This window comes from Castor canadensis, chromosome 3 (assembly GCF_047511655.1).
Source record: "Castor canadensis chromosome 3, mCasCan1.hap1v2, whole genome shotgun sequence".
In the NCBI taxonomy this organism is placed as follows: Eukaryota; Metazoa; Chordata; class Mammalia; order Rodentia; family Castoridae; genus Castor; species Castor canadensis.
Window position 1 is genome coordinate 18,613,158 of NC_133388.1, and position 18,741 is coordinate 18,631,898.

Here is an 18,741-nt window from a genome sequence, read left to right on the forward strand (position 1 = left end):
GCAAGAAAAGAAGTGAATCTGAACAAAGAGGAGCACTGTTTATTGTGTAGATCTGCCATGTGAATACTGTGCTGGTCACTTCACATACTTGCTCCAGTGTTTCTGAATCCCCAATCTAGAGATGAGTACATGGAAATCTGAGGGATGTCAGGTCCTGTCAACCATAGAGCAAATGTGGCAGCAAATCTGCCTTTGAGTATAGAGCTCCCACTATTCCCCATGTGAATATGGAAAACCACCAGAACCATCCACCTTCCACCTCATCACTGAACCATCTATCTGCACTACAGTGCTCTTCTTTGCTTTTGCCCCAGAAACCCAAACCAGGCTTTCCAACAGTGGTTCTCCAACCTGACTAGGCATTAACATCCCCTAGAGGGCTTGTGAAGGCACTCTGCAGGTCCTGATCCCCAGAGTTTCACTCAGTGAGTCTGGGGTGAAGCTGAGAATTTGAATTTTCAACAATTCCAGGTGATTCTGATGTGGTTCATCCAGAAATCACAGACAACTACTGTCGTCAGGTTTGTGCTATTTTGTTAAGGAAGTGGTATTGGTTAACTGTAATCTTTACCTTAAGAGCTAAATAATTCTAAACAGTGGTAAGGATTGCCGGGGGCTGAGCTAAAGGGTCTTGAGAAATACCCTCTGAAACATCATCAGTCCTGAGTAAACAGTTTGCTGTCAAATTCATGCACTTGCTTGTCAAAAAGAACCCTGAGCTGGGTGCTCATGATCACACCTATAATCTTAACTACTTGGGAGCTGAGTTTGGAAAGATTACAGTTCTTGGCCAGCCCAGACAAATATTTCATGAGAATCTATCTCAACCACTATCTGGGCACAATGGTGCACGCCTATCATTCTAAGCTATGCTAGAAGTTGAGATAGGGAGGATGTCAGTTTCAGACCAGTAAGAACTCTCATCTTAATAGAAAAAATAAAAAATACAAAACAAAACAAAACTGGTCGTGGTGGCACATGCCTGTCATCCCAGCTATGGCAGGAAGTGTAAAATAGAAGGTCTAGGCTGGCCTGGGCAAAAAGAGAGACCCTATCTCCAAATTAACCAAAGCAAAAAGGGCTGGAGGTGTGGCTCAACTGGTAGAGCACCTGCCTAGCAAGTGCAAAGCTCTGAGCTCAAAACTCAAGTACTGTCAAAAAATAAAAGAAACCCTTGCCCAAAGCACAGGTTTCTTGGAGATCATTCCAGACTGCCCTCTTTGATTTGATTTACAGAGGGGAATGCTTTGCTCTCAAGTGTGACTCAACAGTGCCTGGACACCATGCATCCTTACCCTTGATGTGAAGGGCTTTGGAGTTGTACTTTGGCTTAATTCCTGAGACTCTAGTGAGGTAAAATTGGAAGGGGTTCCCTTTATCCAGCATGTCCCAAATGTCCTGACCTTCCCCTGACGTCTCATACTCATCTTCCTCCTCCTTGAGCCTATGACTGGCAGGAGGGCCAAGGTCTGAAGCTTGTTGGGCAGCACCAGCTTCTGGTAAGACAATGTCTTTTTCCTCTTTGACCACCATGCTCTCAGCCTGCTCCTGCCGCAGTTCGTCATCACTGCTGGACAGACACCAGCCTAGATCTTCCTGGGAGCCACTTTTCTGCTTCTTTGGAGGTGAAATTGAATCTGTGTTGCTGAATTTCACAGGTGAGATCTGTCTCCTGTGTGCAGCTTTCCGAGCCTCAGAACAGGTGTATTTTGGCTCCTTTTCAGCTCCCTGCTCAGCATGGGGGAAAGAAGACGTAGATGGCTTGTCCAGTTTGGGTTTTTCATCCTCACTTTCATCACTGCTAGATATTGTCCACTTTCCATAACTGCCTTCCAGAGACATTATACTTCTAGAAAGGAAAGATGGAAATATTTCCCATTGAGTAGGCCATTGGCAAAATAACTGTTCCTCTCAAACTTCTATCAGATGAGCTTCTGAACCACATGCAGTACTTTGACACCTATCACAGTCTGAGCCACAGTTTATTACCAGAATCTGCTACAAGCATTTGACAAATTAACAGCAAAGATCCTAGTCATCTTCTCCTTCTCTCCCTTCATCGTTCCATCTATATCTTGTAATTAGATGTCCTAGGAGAGGAGGGTTGAGTCAAATTCCAAAACAAAATGTTCTTTCTTAACCCTGAAACATCAATGGGTTGCTTCAGGGTTAAGGCCAATTTAAGGAATTCTCAGAGTATCTAACCATGCTCAATTTTTTTTTTCTTTTCCTTTTTGAGACAGGATCTTACTGTGTGTGTAGCTCAATCTGATGAATCTCAAACTCAAGATGCTCCTGCCTCAGCCTCCAAAATGCTGGGATTGCAGGTATGCACCACAATGCTCAGCTCATGCTCAAATTTTTAAGGTCAAATTGGAGTTTATAAATCTATCCTTCACTCAAGCACAGGCACCCACAACACTTCAATGATTATGTAATCACATTTTCCCAAAGATAAGCCACTTACCATAAGCTGAACAAAGCCCTCATGAGAAGTGCCAAATGACCACTTCTGTATATATATGGTAAGTACTTTCACAAGCATCCAACTAACTTGAGAAAATTATCTTATTGGCCATGGAATAAATCACACTACTAAAACCTGCAAAGAACTTGTACTGAAGTAAAACACTTTTACCTTCTAAACCACAGTTAGTCTAATTTCTACTGTCTTGCTCTCAGAAGAGAGAAATATGTGAAATGTTACCTACAAAAATGTGGTCAATTCAATTGTAAAGGGTTAAGTAGATTTTCCAGATTGCTAAAGAACAGTTCCTTGCTGTGACACCATTAACAGGTTAGTATAAGACCCAGAGGACAATTATAAAACAGAACCTGTGCTCAGACTGTTAGGATACCTTCCAGATTTGCTGCATTTGAAAGTGGCTGAGCAAGATACATTATGAGCGAGGCAAAACAAGACAGACTAGGCTACTCTATTCACAGAATATACGCTCCTCTGGGGGAAAAAAAAAAGGGTGGAAGGCAGCAACTGGGGGCTGCAACTCAGGCCTGTGATCCTAGCTACTTGGGAGACTGAGATCAGAAGAATCATGGTTCAAGACCAGCCCAGGCAAGTAGTTTTGTTAATGGAAAACCAGTCCCCTGGCTTCAATGCCAATTCACAATTTATAAATAACAAGGACAGCAGGGTTTTGAAGGAAAGGAAGTAAGGTTTATTATTCTTCAGATGAAAAGGAGGACTGGGAGAGTCAACCTTTCAAATCACTGTTGTCCCCCTTCTGAGAAAAAAATGTCCACCTTTTAAAGGGGAGTTTAGGGGCTCAGCTTGACTGCGTGACCAGAAGCATGTTCACCATGGCTGCTGACCTTGATTTGCCAGGTGTCCCATGCCATTTCTCTGAAGCTGTATGTCTTGGTTGGTAGGTTTACTGTTCTAGTGGTAAGAGATAAGGAGTAGAAAACTGTCTGATCTAATTAAAGAGCAAAGGGAGTTAACCTTGGATTCTCCAGTATGTAGACAAAGAAGGAAAAAATGTTAGTTTAATCAACAAGCAGAGTAAACTGGCCAGCATGCAAGCTGGCTGTACAAAACCTTTTTCCTTTCTGTGGTCCCAGTTACATCTTCCACCATCAGTTTATTCCTTCCATTTCCATGGAAAAGAGGCATTATAATCATCTAACTGTTCCTGTCTTTAGTTCATTCCTGGGCCCAAGTAAGGAGTCAGTGCTCCCCAGCAAAAGCCGCTTTTAAACCCCTGTTATAGTCTGAAACCCACCTCCCTCCCCGCCCAATCTCCAAAATAACCACAGCAAAATGGACTGCAGATGTGGCTCAAGCAGAAGAGTGCCTGCTTTGCAAGTGCAAAACCCTCAGTTCCGAAAGGGGAAAAAAAAGGTGGGGATTTGACTCAGTATCAAAAATTTTCAAATGAATACACATGCATGTTTTAAGCTAAAAAAAACCTTTGATAGTTACAAAACTTTATCAACTGATAACCTTTAATCGATAGTTACTGAACTTTATCAACTGATAAAGTTTGACTGTCAGTCAAACCCAATGAGGTTTCTTCTGTAAGTTACACATTTCAAGGAGCTTTTAGTTGAGTGCATGAAGACATATCCTTCATGGCTCAAGATATGCAACTATGAGTCACAAATGGCCTGGACATCATTTTACAGCCAAATCCCTGGAGATCACAGAGGTGCATGGGACCTCCTGCTCCTGCAATTGGAGAGCCTAGACTCTGTGTAGGAGTTGTGAGTCCCCCTTTTCTAAATGTTTTCTAAATGTTAACTTCTTTTCTGTCCAGCTGGCTTCTGCAGGCTGTGAGAACTCTTAGTGCAGGAATTTTCCTAAATTTTTCTAATCTACAGTTCTGAAGCTGCTAGTATAGTTAACAGTGTCTGAATGCCAGGTTTTCTCCATGAGAGACTCAGCATGATTTGTTACTTAACACCTACTTAAGCAGTTCAGATCTGTTTTTTAAAAACTTATTATTATTTTTTTTTAATTTAGGCTCCCCTAGGGTTCTAGACTCGGGAAGACTGCCGGGTAGACATTTTTAAGCTGTTACAATTCACTCTGAAGGAACTAATTTAGTGGCTACAGTTTTGAGATTTCTAAAAAAAAAAAAAAAAAAATACTTAAGAACAAAGGAACCACTTAAGGAAAAAATAGTCTGAATGGTAGCTCTAGATTCCTTTGAATTCTATTAAGAGTCCTCAGGTTGGGCTGGGAGTACAGCTGGGTGGTAGAGCGCATGCCTAACCATGCAGTAGACCCTGTGTTTCAAAGCCAGCACCACCATCACAGAGAAAACAACTGCAAGTCCTCAAGCTCTTCTCCTTAAATTCATTCCCCATTCTAAAGCAAACAGTAGCTCAGAGCCTTGCTTGAGAAATGGTTCAGCATCCAGCCTGAGAAAGGGACCTTTGCAGGTTTTTGTTTATTTTATTTACTTTTTTGAGAGTGTCTTGCTATGTAGCCGAGTCTCCTACTTCAGTGTCCTGAGAATTCTAGGACTATAGGCGTGTATCACCATGCCTAGAATTTTTTCTAGTGTTTTTTTTTAAATGCATGAAACGTTTCACAAATTTACATGTCATCTTTTCGCAGAGGCCATGCTAATTTGTGTGTCATCCAGATTTTGGTTGCATATGTGCTGCTGCAGAGAGGAGTCTCAGAATTTTAAACTGTCATCCCTTCCCCAGGTGAATATAAATACTACAGCCTGTATCAATAAAACAGAATCTGCAAACCTTGAGAACTCTGGGAAATGTCTTGAGTGGCTGTGAACTACTTAGAAAATTTCTCAAATTTTTAGCTTTATCTACATTTTCTAGAATTACCTGGGGGTAATGTTCCTGTCAATAAAGTAAGACAAGAAGGTAAAAATAAATAAGTAAATGAAGTTGGAAAAGTCACACTTTTAGTAGGTGGTGTCAAAAGAATGAGTTATGATACAGGTGGCCGTCTCTGCGTCCCAGCACTCAGAGCAGCACAGTGTTGCTCACCCACAGTAGAGGTGAATGTGACCTGACAAGGATTAACTTCACATCATAAAAGTATCTTCCCATGCTAACCTAATCTCTTCTTAAATCAAGGAGAAAGCTTAGTGTTGTGGAAATGCTTTTAACTTTGTTTCTGAACAAATGGCAGGCTCTTCTGCAAGCACTGCAACACTTTTGTTTGCCATCAGCAGAAGGTAGCTTACGGCTCCGTTATAATTACAACAGCAAAATAAAGTTTAATTTTTAAAAGACATTGTTTAGGCCAGGCATGGCAGCTCTGTAATCCTAGCTACTCAGGAGGTAGAGATCTGGAGGATGACCCCTTTGAGGCCGACCAAGGCAAAAAGTTATCAAGACCCTTTCTCAACCAATAAAATGCTGGATGTGATGGCACGCACCTGTCAGCCCAGCTCCTCTGGAAGCCTAAACAGAAGGATCGCAGTCCAGGCTGGCCCAGGCAAGCCTGGCAGGATTCAACCCCCAGTACCACAAAAACAGAAACAACAACAAAAACAGAATAGTGTTTATGTAAAAAGTGGATTCAAATAAAAGTAGTAAATAATAGCATGTATGTTAAGAGAATAAGGCAAAAACTGGGGAGAAGGCTGGTGAAAAATTTGGCATTAATAAGGTTAAAATGTATTGAAATTTTCCCACCAAATGAGGACTCAGAATGTTGTCAGAGCTTTGCTTAAGAACTTTGAAAAAAAAAAATACTATGGATGCAAAGGAGCACTTCATTTAGAGCTGCAAGCACATCCTCTCCCCCTTTTAGTAGGCCCAGTGGACATTTCCTCCACACCTTCAACTGCTGCTTCTCAGAGTTTGAAGACCATCAGGTGGGTCGGGGCACCAGGATCCTCAGTTCAAATTCTGTGCCACGTAGAGAGCAAACATGGGCCCAAATCTCAAGCCCAGTCAGTCATTACTAGATGGTCACTGTGCACTTGAGCAGCTTAACTGCTGAACCTCAGCTTCCTCATCTATAAAATGGGTACCATGCTTACCTCCAGAGTCCATGCATTTAACACACACTGAGCAGCTAATATGAACTAAGAGCTGCAAATAAGGACTTAATATGATGTTTCTGCCCTAGTGGAGCTTAATATCAGGATGGAAGAGACAGATTAACACATAGAAATGTTAAAAAGTCAAGATAATTACAGACACTCATTACATTTTTATAGGGATTACCTTAGTTTTGAATAATCTCTGAAGTAACAGGTGAGACCTAGAGGGTGAAAAGGAATCAGCAGGCTAAGAGATGAGGTGAAGAGCATTCCAGGTTAGAAGGAACCTAAGTCGTAAGGTCCAGGTGGGAACGAGGTCGCTAATAACTGCAAGAGCAGATAGATAGGTCTAAGTGGTCCAGGATGAAGGGTGGGAGGGGGTCAGGCAGATTAGAGTCACTGGATTTTATTCTAAGAACACAGGGGCCCCACTGAGGGTTTTAATGAGGGGAGTTACCTTGGCTTGATTTACTTTTCAAAGGTTATGTTCGCTACAACTGCCGGTAGACAAAATTCTGGGTGCGGAGGCTACTGCAGGGGTTGGGGGTCGTGATGCTGCAGTAGGTGCGCATCGGGCGAAGAGCGCCGATTCGAGGTACGCTAAGTAAGCAGTGTGAGCTAACTTTTCTGTGCTCTCCCTTCGGGCCAAGCACAATCCGAAGCGCTTTAGCGGGTACAGACTTACTTCGTCCTCACTACAACTCTATACCTCGGACCTGAATGCCAGGGACATAGCGAACACTTAACCACTGTGACACCCACCTACTAAACGCTGAAAGCGACACGGAGCAGGTGGCCCTCCCGCCGGCGCTCTGCAGCGCACCCCCTAAGAGGCGCTGTGACTGCAGGAAAGCGAGGCCAGAGGCGGAGAGGACTCTGCCCCTGCACCCCGGCCATGCCGCTTCCATCGCGGTCTGTCTCCAGTCCCCTGACCATCCACAGAGCCGCCAGACCCCCACGGCCCGCGAGCCACCATCACCAGCAGCGCAGGAAGCCAGCATAGACACGTACCTGGCACGCGAGTCATCCACCACCCGGCCACGCCCCTGCGCCGCCCTGCGCGTGCGCGCAGTTCAAACCCGCCGTCCGCGCGCGCCCCTCCGCCTTACCGGGAGTCCGCCCCTGGGTCTTAAAGACCGCCGGATAGTGCGGGTGAGGGACGAGGGAGAGGGAGAATGGTGAGTGAGGGTGGGGGACAGCCAGGTGCATCCGCCAAAGGTCACCGTTGGGAGAACTGGCTCCTCGCTCTCGGCTCACCTACTGGTGACTTCTAAAAGAGGGAGAAATAGGAAGTTGTTTCCTAGCTTCTCTCAGTTAATTGGCAAAGCTAATAACCCCTTTATAGGGGTGCCCATAGACAGCCTCAGGCTCCCAGGGCTGAGACAGGGGTGTGATTTTGAAAGATAATATCATTATTTTATTATTATTATTTTGGTACTGGGGTTTGAACTTAGGACCTCACGCTTGCTAAGCAGGCACTCTACTGCTTGAGCCATTCCTCCAGCCCACTGAAAGGCAAGCTTAAGGAGCTGCGGACTAAGACCTGTGTGAAAGGGCCTCGGCTGGGGCGCAGATTTTAAATCTGCGTAAAACCGGAAATTAAATGAGTTCGCATGACTCGGACCCTCGAATTCCTGTTTCTCCTTTGAAATAGGTGTGTGTTCTTCTTAATCTTACTGATTTTCCAGAAAAACAGAGGGGTGTGATATAAGCCCCTCTGGAAAACATATTCCTCGCCTTTTATAAGGATGTTTGCTAGGGAATTTGGGCTCGATAACTGTGTACACTATTCATTCCTTCAGTCTCCTTCAAACCAGTCATTTCCAGAAGGTTGAACAAATAAACGTCCCAACGACTATTTTCCTTGGACAATTCAAAGTCTACTCTGTGTTAGCCAAACGGCGAAGGTTATCCGGAGGACAAAACAGACTTGGTTGGTACTGTCCTGAAAACTCCATCCCATTGCCTGCCAACTCCAAAGTGAATCCCAGACTTGGCTCGACTTGTTTGGGTCTCTTCCTGCTTTGTTCACAACCTTTGTGTTTCTATAATGTCTAAAATAGTCATGGGCCAAAATAATAAAAAGGAATTTATTGCAAGGTGGGCCAAAAGAATGAAAGAGATCACATACCCAGACACGCTGGAAAAGCACCTAATTGCACTGCATTCCCAGTCGCGCGCCAGGAGTTAAGGGAACAGGTGGGGCGGGCCTGGGAACCTTCTCGCTCCCGGCTGGTCCAAGGAAACGTCGCTGAACAAAGTCTTTGGCCAATGGCACTGCCGGATCAACGCTTGTGGCTCGCAGACCGCCCAATGGGAGGAGACATTGGAGTTGCGCGGCGAAGTTCGGCTTCCTGGGCCGCGGTGGGCGTGGCCTCTGTGGGCGTGGCTACGGCAGGCAGTGTGCTTGGCTCTGGCAGGAGAAGTACGGGACTCTCCTTCGAGTCCGTTTATCCTGGTGGCGATGTTTTCCTCCCAGGCTGGAGCCCGGCCGCGGTCCTGGGAAGCCAGCCCGTCGGAAAACAAGAAATGGGTGGAAGTAGGTGTCGGGAAGTTTTGGACTTCAACTTGACCCGAGGCTCCTCTTTGACCACGCTAGGGTCTCACTCAGTGGGATTAAGTAGACACCTGGACGGTCCTAAAAAGGGTCACGGTTAAGGCCAAGCCTGTAGATGTAGACTCCTGGCTCCCGTCCGGAGTTTTAGCTACTTGCAAGTTCTTTTTCCTCCCCACCTCCCAACGTAGATAAATTTCATCTTTGGGTAAATTTTAGTCCAGCATTAAGATTTCTCGAGAATTAAAATTAGGAGAACGAAACTCCATTTTTCGAGCCCCACCTTCTGAACTGAGAGATTTTCGAGGTCTATATTCGATGTAAACTAGTAGTAATATAAGAGAACAGTTTCTGGTTTCTGTCCGACTAACTGAAGATATTTAATATTCTTTAGGTATTTAAAACATGTGATGACGGTAACAAAGGCTATCTAAGCAGAGAGGACTTTAAAGTTGCTGTTGTAATGCTGTTTGGGTACAAGCCCTCTAAGGTAGAGCTTTTGTTTCTTTTTTAAGTTTTTGGGAATGGGGTAGATAATGCAGTATGACTGGATCCTAAGAAAATTGCCCTACAGCTAGCTTAGGATGTTTATAAGGGCAAATCGCTGATTTATTTACAAGCTATTTCCGAGGTGTTTCCAGTGCTGAATTTTCTCTTCTGTTAAGGATCCCAGGGATAATTAGAAGTCTGCTTTGCCGTGCCAGATGCTAACAATTATGATATGGCAGAGAAATGTCAAGAAGGAAGACTGGGAAGGGGATTTGGTACCAGGGAGGAGTCACCTAGGAGGTGACACACACAGTCCTCCCTTTAAATTCTTTTTGCTTTGTTTAATCCCTTCCCTTTCTACTAGACAATCCTATTTCTCATTACCATTATCTACCAGTTTCCTGTGTATTGTTCCAAAATTTCTCATCCATGATAAATGTATATGCATATTTGGTATATTGAAAACATTAGGTGAATACTGTGCTACTGTATTTGAACACACTTTTTCCACTTAACAATACATCAACCGAAAAGCACACACCCTTACCACATATTTTTAAAAAAAGAAAAACTTGCATAGTGTTCTCTTTAGCTAGTGTCAAGGTTTTTTTTGTTGTTATTTAGGGTTTTCAGTGTTTTAAATTCCTACAAACTGATGCAATGAGCATCCTTTCATATCTAAATGCATACACAATTAGATTTGTGTTCTTGTGACTATATCTTTGAATAAATTCCTAGAAGTATAATCTCAGCACTGAAGTTGAGACAGGAGGATTGCTTGTTCATGGGCAGCCTGGGCTACATGCCAAGACCTTGTCTCAAACAAAAAATTCCTAAAGTATAACTGCTAAGTACCAGGATATGCACATTTGAAATTTTGTTGGATGTTGCTTTCCAGAAAAGGTTGCACCAATTCACCAATAATGAACATTGAGGCTTAACAAATCTACTTCAGTATGTCATTTCCTACAGACCCCTATCCTTGCTCACCTCTGCCTGTCTGTTACATGCATTCTAGAGATGGACCCCTTCTTGTTAAGGTGCTGAACTGGAGCTAATCAGAGTCAAGGTGTTGTCCAAACTCAAGAAAGTAACTGCAATCATGCAAAGGCAGCAGAGCTCTGCCAGGAATGCTTTCCCTCCTTAAACCCACAGTCATCTCACCTGGAGTTCCAAAGCAGAGCACCTGAAAAGACTCAGCCTTTCAATCGTTGTATTTAACCTGGGTTCACCTGCAAAGATATTGTGTCTTGTTTTGCCTTCATTACCCTTTATTTCCTTTTAAGAATATGTGAGGAATTTAATGACAGGTACAGTGATGTAATAACACACTGTAAAATTCTCCATGAATTTTAACAGATTTTAAATTTCCATATTGGATTGAGGTTTTAGATTTTATTTTTCAGACAAAATATTTAATTGATTACAGATCACTAAATAGTAAAGTGCTAACGGTGAATCTCCTGTGTAATTGTTGTCATTTGTACAATGAACTTTTATGAAAATAGGTGACACTAGTGTATACCTTCCATGAAATTTAATAGATTTAAAATTTTATACTGGGTTTTATACTGAGAGAGTTTAATTTTTGAACATCACTTTTGAAAAAAATGACATACTGCAAGTCAGTAAATTAGATAGTATATTTAAATTTTTCTACCATTGAAAATTAATGTTTGAAAGTGTTATTGTGAAAAGTTATTTTAGCAGCCATACCATAATACTATAGCGTGATTTCAAAAAAAAAATGCACTTATACAGGGCTGAGGCTTTAGCTCTAGGATAGAGCACTTAGAGTATGCAGGAGACCTCTGGTTTGATCCAGCACCACAAAATAATAAAAAGCACCTTACAGGGCTGATGGAGTGGCTCAAGTGGTAAAGTGCCTGTCTAGCAAGCCTAACAAGTATGAGGCTCTGAGTTCAAACCCCAGTACTGCAAAAAAAAGCATTTTGTAATAAATCATTTATATACTCATGCAGTTGTTTACACAATGAAATTTATGAAGTGCCCCTGTTTAATAAAAGGAATGTTTATTTGCTAGTTGCTAGGGATGTAAAAGTGATTGAAACACAGACCCTACTTTGGAACAGTTTGCAGTTTAGACAGACTTGTAAAACTCTTGTGATAAGAAAGTTAAGAAGAGGTTTAAGGCTGGAAAGAGAAGGGACCAAAATGGGAGGGCCTAACTCTAGAGGGAGTCTGGTGTCATTTAGACTAAAGAAGCAAGAGTACTGTGATATGAAGTCTTTAGGAACACTTTGTGGGCAGCAGGATAAGCTATGCCCTGGTGATTGAGTGGATATGGTGGTGGTAAAAGAGTGGCCCAATCACTGAGACTGGTGGAATTATGCCACCCAGCAAGAGAAAATTCAGGTGGAGCCGGTTCAGGGACAGCAGTGCACATTGAGTTTGGGGCATTCCAGATGCATTTGTTTATCAGATACTATGCTGGGTACTGAGATTTTGGTGGCAAAAGCTCTCAGATTTTACCATCTCTTAGAAATAGCAACTGAAATTGGGTGGGGAGGTGCTGGCTGGAGATACATTTGGGATTCCTCTGTTTATAGGGGACTGCTCAAAATGCAAGAGTAGATGGCATTCCCAGGAAGGTTTTGCAGAGTGAAAGAGCAGTAGAGAACATGAGGGAAGCCAAGAAGGCAAGGGACTCTATGAAGAAGATGGAGTAGGGACTGTTAAGGAGGGACAAGAGTGACCAGGAAAGCACAGAAAATCCATGATGGTGAAGAATTTAAGACTGATGGTGGAGAAAGTGTGTCAGATGCTGTCAAAGCTCTGATTCTGTAATGTTTAAAAAGCCCTTGTAATGAGGGGGAAAATTCTTCTATGTTAATATTTAGTGAAAGCAGGTCCCCAAACTTTACATGCTGTATATTTGCAAGTGTTTTAAATTGCATAGAGGGGAAAAAACTGGACTAGATCAAAATGTTAACAGTGGTTTTCATTGGATGGCTGGGGTTTTCTTCTTCATTTGCATTTTTCATTTTTCTACATCAATCATGTGTTACTTTTAGAATCAGAAAAAATAAAAATAAAGCCATAGAGTCCATTGTAACGATTGTTTTGTCTGAAGCAGAAAGGTTACCTTTTAGTTTATGATCTATACAGGACAGCCAAATTGATTTTATGTGTGTAAACTGTATTGGTGGATTGAATAAAGTTTGGGAGCCATTAGAATTCCTAGCTGATTAGTGTCTGGTATCTTACAGATGTTGATGGAAAAGTAAAGTGACTGATCTAGCTGTTGAGAGACATTACATGTCTGCTGGGTTCAATAAAATTGTTTTCTCATAAAATACATTCCTTCTCTTACCCCAGGAATTAAATACTTGTGTGTGAAAACATTTGATAAAATTACATATCCTATCCTTTTCCTCTTTTCCAGATAGAAGCGGATTCTGTGATGTCTTCAATAAATCCCAACACTTCTGGTAAAATGAAAGCTAATATTAATTTGTATTAATATTGCCATTATTTAGGCAGTCTCAAAACTAAGAACATCGTAATTAAGAACATCGAGAGTATGCATTATGTTTAAGTACATCTTTTTATTTCTCATGCAAAAGAAAGGTTTTGATTCTTTTTAATTTTGGTTAATTAAGTTTATAGTAGGAAATTTTAAACAATTGAAAAGCCTAAAGACAAAAATGACACTCATATCTTTAGCATCTAGGGGATGATTCTGGGTTTTCTTACTGGAGCAGCTGGATGAATGAAAGTGGCTGTTACTCAAATGGAAAGACTGGGGAGATTGAGGATGGGGAAGGCAAAGAATCTAATTTTGTGTATGTTTTCAGTTTCAGAAGTTTGAATCTATTATGTCATAGTAATACGACTGTGTTAACATGGAACTCAGAAAAGCTCTCAGGTCATCAGCCTGAGGATGGTTTTTAGATCATGGACTGGATGAGACCACCTAGGGAGCAGAGTGGACTGAGAACCATAGGAACTATAATAGGAGTGAGGTAGAGGGTAAAGAAAAGGCAAAGGAGATGAAGGACTCACTGAGGAACACAGGGAAAAACAAGTGTCTGATCAAAAGCCAAGAGAAGTGGGTACTCTGATAAAAAGAGTGTGGTCAGCATTACCAAGTGCTATTAAAAAGTCAGAGAGCATAAGAACTGAGGAGTGTCCACTGGAGTTGTCAAGCTGGAGGTGTTTGTGACTTTAGCAAGAGGAGTTTCAATGTGAAAGATTAAACTCAATCATATTAATTTCTCATTACATGAAAATGATGGAACAAAATGTTCTCAACTGCCCAGTTAAAAGGCAGATATTGTCAGATTGGTTAAAAAAGGAAGACCTTACTCTGTTGTTTACAAGAGCCCACTTTAAAAACAAAGGCATAAAGAAGTTAAAAGGATAAAAAAATATATTGTATTAATGCTAACAAAAAGAAAGCTAATGTGGGTATATTAATATCACATGAAGGAGACTTCAGAAGAAGGAATGTTACCAGGGATAAGGAGAATCATTTCAAAGTGAAAAAAGTCAATTCAACATCACATTTATACCCCAATGATGAAAATTCGGAATATGTGAAACAAACAAACAAAAAAAAACCCGATAAAACTGAAAAGGAAAACTGACAAATATACAATGACGGGGAGATTCCAACATTCCTAGCAAAAATAAAGCAAGTAGACATAACATCAATAAAGCTATAGGAGACTTGGACAATGCTATCAACCATCTTGACCTATTTGTCACCTATAGAGCATTCCATTCAACAACAGAGCACACGTTCTTTTCAAGTTCACACAGTATGTCTAATAAGATCATAATCTGGGGCATTATCTGTTAGCACATCTCAAAGTGTGCTCTTTGTGATGGAATTGTACTAGGAATCAATAGCAAAGTATGTCTGGAAAAGTCTCAGATATTTGGAAACTAGTACATTTTACATAACTCAGTCAAAGAAAAATCAAAAGGAAAAAATTAGAAAATATTTAGACTTAAATGAAAAGACATTTAAAATTTTGTGATATGCATGGAAAATAGCAGGAGCATGAAATTCCTATGTTAGAAAAGAAGGTAGGTCTCAACTTGGTGATCTCATCTTCTGTCTTTAGTTAACTACAGAAAGGAGGGCTGGACTGGAGACATAACTAAGTGATGGACTGTATGCTTACTGTGTGAGGCCCTCAGATTCACAGCAGGTGTGTGCGAGAAAAGAGCTTAGATGAGGCCCAAAAATAAGTAGAAGGAAGAAAATGACAGAGATTACAGTGAAAATCAATGAGATTGAAAGAAGAAAGTCAGTGAAGAAAATAAGAGCTGGGGTTTTTTTTGTTTTGTTTTGTTTTTTTGTAAATCAGTAAAACTGAGAAAAAAAATAGGGAGAAAAAAGAAAACACAAATTACCAGGGTCAAGAATATTACTGCGGATTCCACAATTGCTTAAAGGATAATGAGGGTTCATTATGAACAAGCTTATGTCAGCAATGTAACAACTTAGATGAAATGGCAGCTTCCTTGAAAGATAAAAAGCTTACTCAAGAAGAAATAGGTAATTAAAGAAACGAATTTTTAGTAAAAACACTTCTGCAAAGGAAACTAGGCCCTTTTGGCTTTACTGGAGAATCCTACCAAATGTTAAAGGAAGAATAATAGTAATTCTATAAACTCTTCTAAAACCTTGGATTCTTATTATCTGCCCCCTCCTTTCTAAGCATTTATTAAATCTGAATGGTATTTCTTTGGGTATTTGTTATATTTTTCTCTTTATTTTTGCATATTGTGAAATTTTACTTTCAAAAATATTGAAAAATATAAAAATATTTTCTATACACAACACTTTTTTTTTGTAGTGTAGAGTAGTTATAGAAATTATGGTTTCTTTCAGCTGTATAGACTTTTTTGTGTTTGTGATTCTGGGGCTTGAACCCAGGAGATTGCCCATACTAGGCAAGCAGTCTTCCACTTGAGCCATGCTCTCAGCCCTACTTAGACTTGTTTTTCAAAAATTGTGGATCTTATTTTGGCAAATTGTATGTAAATACTAGTTTCACAGACTGCATTCCTGATAGATTATTAAAAACTTAACATCAACCTTGTCTTCTTTACTGAATGGACATTTCACTTACTAAGCCAAATCCATTTTTTAAGGATATGTGGAGTTTTTAATATTATTTTCTCTATTGCAGGATGCTTGAAATTTCCCCCAGCATAATTTTATTATTATTATTATTATATATTAGTTGTACAGGGGAATACCTTGTGATATTTACATATGTGCTTATAACATATCTTAGATTTACCTCCTCCATCCTCCCTCCCTTCTTAGAATAATTTCAATAGGTTTCATTCTTTTATTTTCATATTTGGATATAAAATACATCCATCATATTCACCCTCATTCACCTTTTCCTTATGCCCTCCCACTAGTACCTATCTCTGGAAAAGCCAAATCCATTTTTATTGATTGATTGATTGATTGATTGATCTCAGTGTTGAGGATCAAACTCTTGCTAAGCATGTGCTGTTCCATTGGTCTACATTCCTAGCCCTTCCAAATTACTTTTATATTGCAGAAAACGTGGTATGACATTCCTAATCTTCTTAATTATTATTATTTATTAAATATTATTTAAGAATAATATTATTAAACATTATTTCATGTATATCAGATGGCAAAATATGTAAGTGGTATTTAGATTGAAAATCTGTTATTTTTTCATATACAAGGTTAGATATCCCACATGAAATGTGACTTTCAGAATAACAGTATTACTAGAAGAACAGGGTTTTTTTTTTTTTTTGCATAATCCCTAATCAAGTTTCCCAGGCTTTTAATTACCCATTGAAATTTTCACACTTCCAAAATATTAAAATATTATTTCTTTGATGTCCAATTAGTTACAATGTCTTGGTGAAACCTTTCCTACAGTTTTTTTTAGCGTTTCTATAAAAAGTTTTGTCTTTTGGCCAAAGTATTTCCTGAATTGTCTGTGCTTATAAGGTTTCTCGGTTTTCAGAGTCCTCTGACAATCAGTGAGGTGTTCTGTTTGGACAGAGATCTTTCCCCATTTGTTATATTTGTGTGGTATTCCTCTGTTACATAACTTTTCTGATAATGTCAAGTATAGCTGTTGCAAGAAGGCACCTTAACATTCATTATTCACATACATTTTCTTATGTACTCTGATTTTGAACTAAGGATTTGACTTTACACTGAAAGATTTTCTTTCCTTAACTCTGAAGGAGTTAATGCTGAAGGTTCATTTTTCCTTCCTTAGTTCTCTGATGCATAGAGAGTTCTGGAAGGGAGATTTCCTATAGTCTTTGTCTGTATAATGAGTTCTCTGGTGTAAAGATTGACTTCAGTGGAACTTTCCTCACATTCAGTACATTTATGGGTCTCCTCTTCATAAGTAGCTTCCCATATTTAGAAGACATGACTTCATGAAAAGGTTTTCTCACATGTATTGGGTTTGTAGGGTTTCACTCCTGTATAAGGACTGGAGTGCATATCAAAGGGTCAATTCTGGCAGGTTTTCTACCTTCATTCCATTCTAAAAGCTTCTCTTGTGTGAGTGCTCTGACATAAAGTAAGGGTGGTTTGTGGTAAATGGGTATCCAGGTATGGCATGGATAATTTCTTCCCCTGTGGTTTTTATTCCCTGATGTTCGAGAGAGGCTTGACTTGTAGCTGAACATAACTTATGTTCAAGAAATTTATAAAACCACCTCTCCTTTATGAGTTCTGTATTGCTTCAGTTTTGCCTTTGTGCAGAAATATCACTCCTATGTGCTGTAGTCATGAACCTTTGTTTTGAGATGAGTTCCAACACGCAGACAAGGGCACTCTACATTCAGTACATTCACATGGTGTCTCCCATGCCTGATTCTCTTGTATATAACAAATTCTGCCTTATTATGGAACATTTTTCTCAAACTCATTATGGCCAAAGGATTTCTTCACCTGGAATTTCTCAATACTAAAAAGTCTTCCCTATGACTCGGGGCTTTCTAACTTTGATCATCTGTTTGGGGACCTGTTCTATGCATTTAATATCAAAGGATGACTCTCACATCCATTTCTCAATCAAATCATTAGGATGCTTCCTTTCACAGCATATATTCTTAATAGTTAATTTAAAAATATATTTCAAAAAGTTGAAAGTAAATTAGTCATATGAGAAATTCAGGGAATTATCAGAGGAAGGATTGGTTTGGAGGAATGAGATCAAATGCAGGTGATTTGCACCTTATTCCAAAATGTCTGTGAAAGGACCTGATTTCATGTTCAAGCTTCCAGTCTTTTTCTTCCTTCTTCCAGTCTTGATATTGATACCAAATTAATTTTCTTAAAGCTTCACTTTCTTTAGGATTTAAAGGACAGGCAGGCACTAACTCTTCAAGTAACTTCAATTTATGTTTACTTGAGTGGGGAGGCTCAAGATCACAAACATCCAAGTGAAACAATGAAATAGCCATCCAGCAAGAGATCACCATTGAGCTCTACTGCTAACATGATTCTCAAAATTAGAACTGTTCAATCTGAACCAATTTCAGACCATTACCCCTAATCTTCCCTATTAATGCCGCAAGTCACATTTACATGGTATATCTCTTGGAGGAAGTGCATTTATGTACAGGCTAAACTTTCCAAAATTCTCCTAGGTAGCTGTAACTTGGGAATTCTCCTTCTGCTTCCCACAGCTCTTCTTATTTCAAGACAAGATCATGCCAGGTGCCTGTGCAGATCCCTTGGCTGTGCAGATTCCTTGGTGAGGTCTAGACTTAAGTCCTGAGATGCCCCTGACTCAGCTGTTCTTAGGTGAGAGCAGAGTCCAGAAGATATACCCACTTCACTTTTGCTTTGGGACAGTACCTGGATGTCCAGGTCCTGCTTCTCAAGAGCTTCTAGTCTTTTTAAAAGGTGGGTTCTTTCCATAGAGGTTCCTTTTGAAAATTAGGAAGAGTGAAAAAGTGTCTGGAAGGAAAGCAAACACGAGAATTTGAGAGCTGCCAAAATCAGTAGCAGAAATGTGCTTCCAATGTTTTTATTGCCCACCACCTAACGAGCAAGTGAGTATTAGCGGAAACTGTTTAGGGCAACCAGGAATAAGTCAAGGTATTAGGTGGGAGAAAAACAGATCAAGGCACTTGTTTAAGGAGGCAGCAGATCACTGTGAGATTGATTTCAGTATGCAAGAATGCTACCTCTTCTATAAGTGTTTATTATGA

At 40.4% G+C, this 18,741-nt stretch overlaps 2 protein-coding genes across 15 annotated transcripts in view; one reads left to right on the top strand and one right to left on the bottom strand.

Moving 5' to 3' along the window:
• The window catches only part of Tdp1 (tyrosyl-DNA phosphodiesterase 1), an 80,555-nt gene extending 71,823 nt beyond the window's left edge, over positions 1-8,732 (bottom strand). For 3 of the 9 annotated variants that reach the window (XM_074067336.1, XM_074067335.1, XM_074067334.1), the window contains exons 1-2: positions 7,248-7,487; positions 1,296-1,849 (exon numbers count right to left, since the gene is read on the bottom strand). In XM_074067336.1, coding sequence (XP_073923437.1) covers positions 1,296-1,849; positions 7,248-7,486 — 793 coding nt within the window. In that variant the 5' untranslated portion in view covers position 7,487. The other 6 variants (XM_074067338.1, XM_074067340.1, XM_074067339.1 and 3 more) reach the window with 6 other exon arrangements.
• Positions 8,733-8,849: 117 nt separating this feature from the next.
• The window catches only part of Efcab11 (EF-hand calcium binding domain 11), a 147,027-nt gene continuing 137,135 nt past the window's right edge, over positions 8,850-18,741 (top strand). Inside the window, exons 1-3 of one of the 6 annotated variants that reach the window (XM_074067344.1) lie at positions 8,850-9,024; positions 9,434-9,529; positions 12,935-12,980. In XM_074067344.1, the coding sequence (XP_073923445.1) occupies positions 8,950-9,024; positions 9,434-9,529; positions 12,935-12,980 (217 nt within the window). In that variant the 5' untranslated portion in view covers positions 8,850-8,949. The remainder of the gene's footprint in view (positions 9,025-9,433; positions 9,530-12,934; positions 12,981-18,741) is intronic. The other 5 variants (XM_074067345.1, XM_074067343.1, XM_020158926.2 and 2 more) reach the window with 5 other exon arrangements.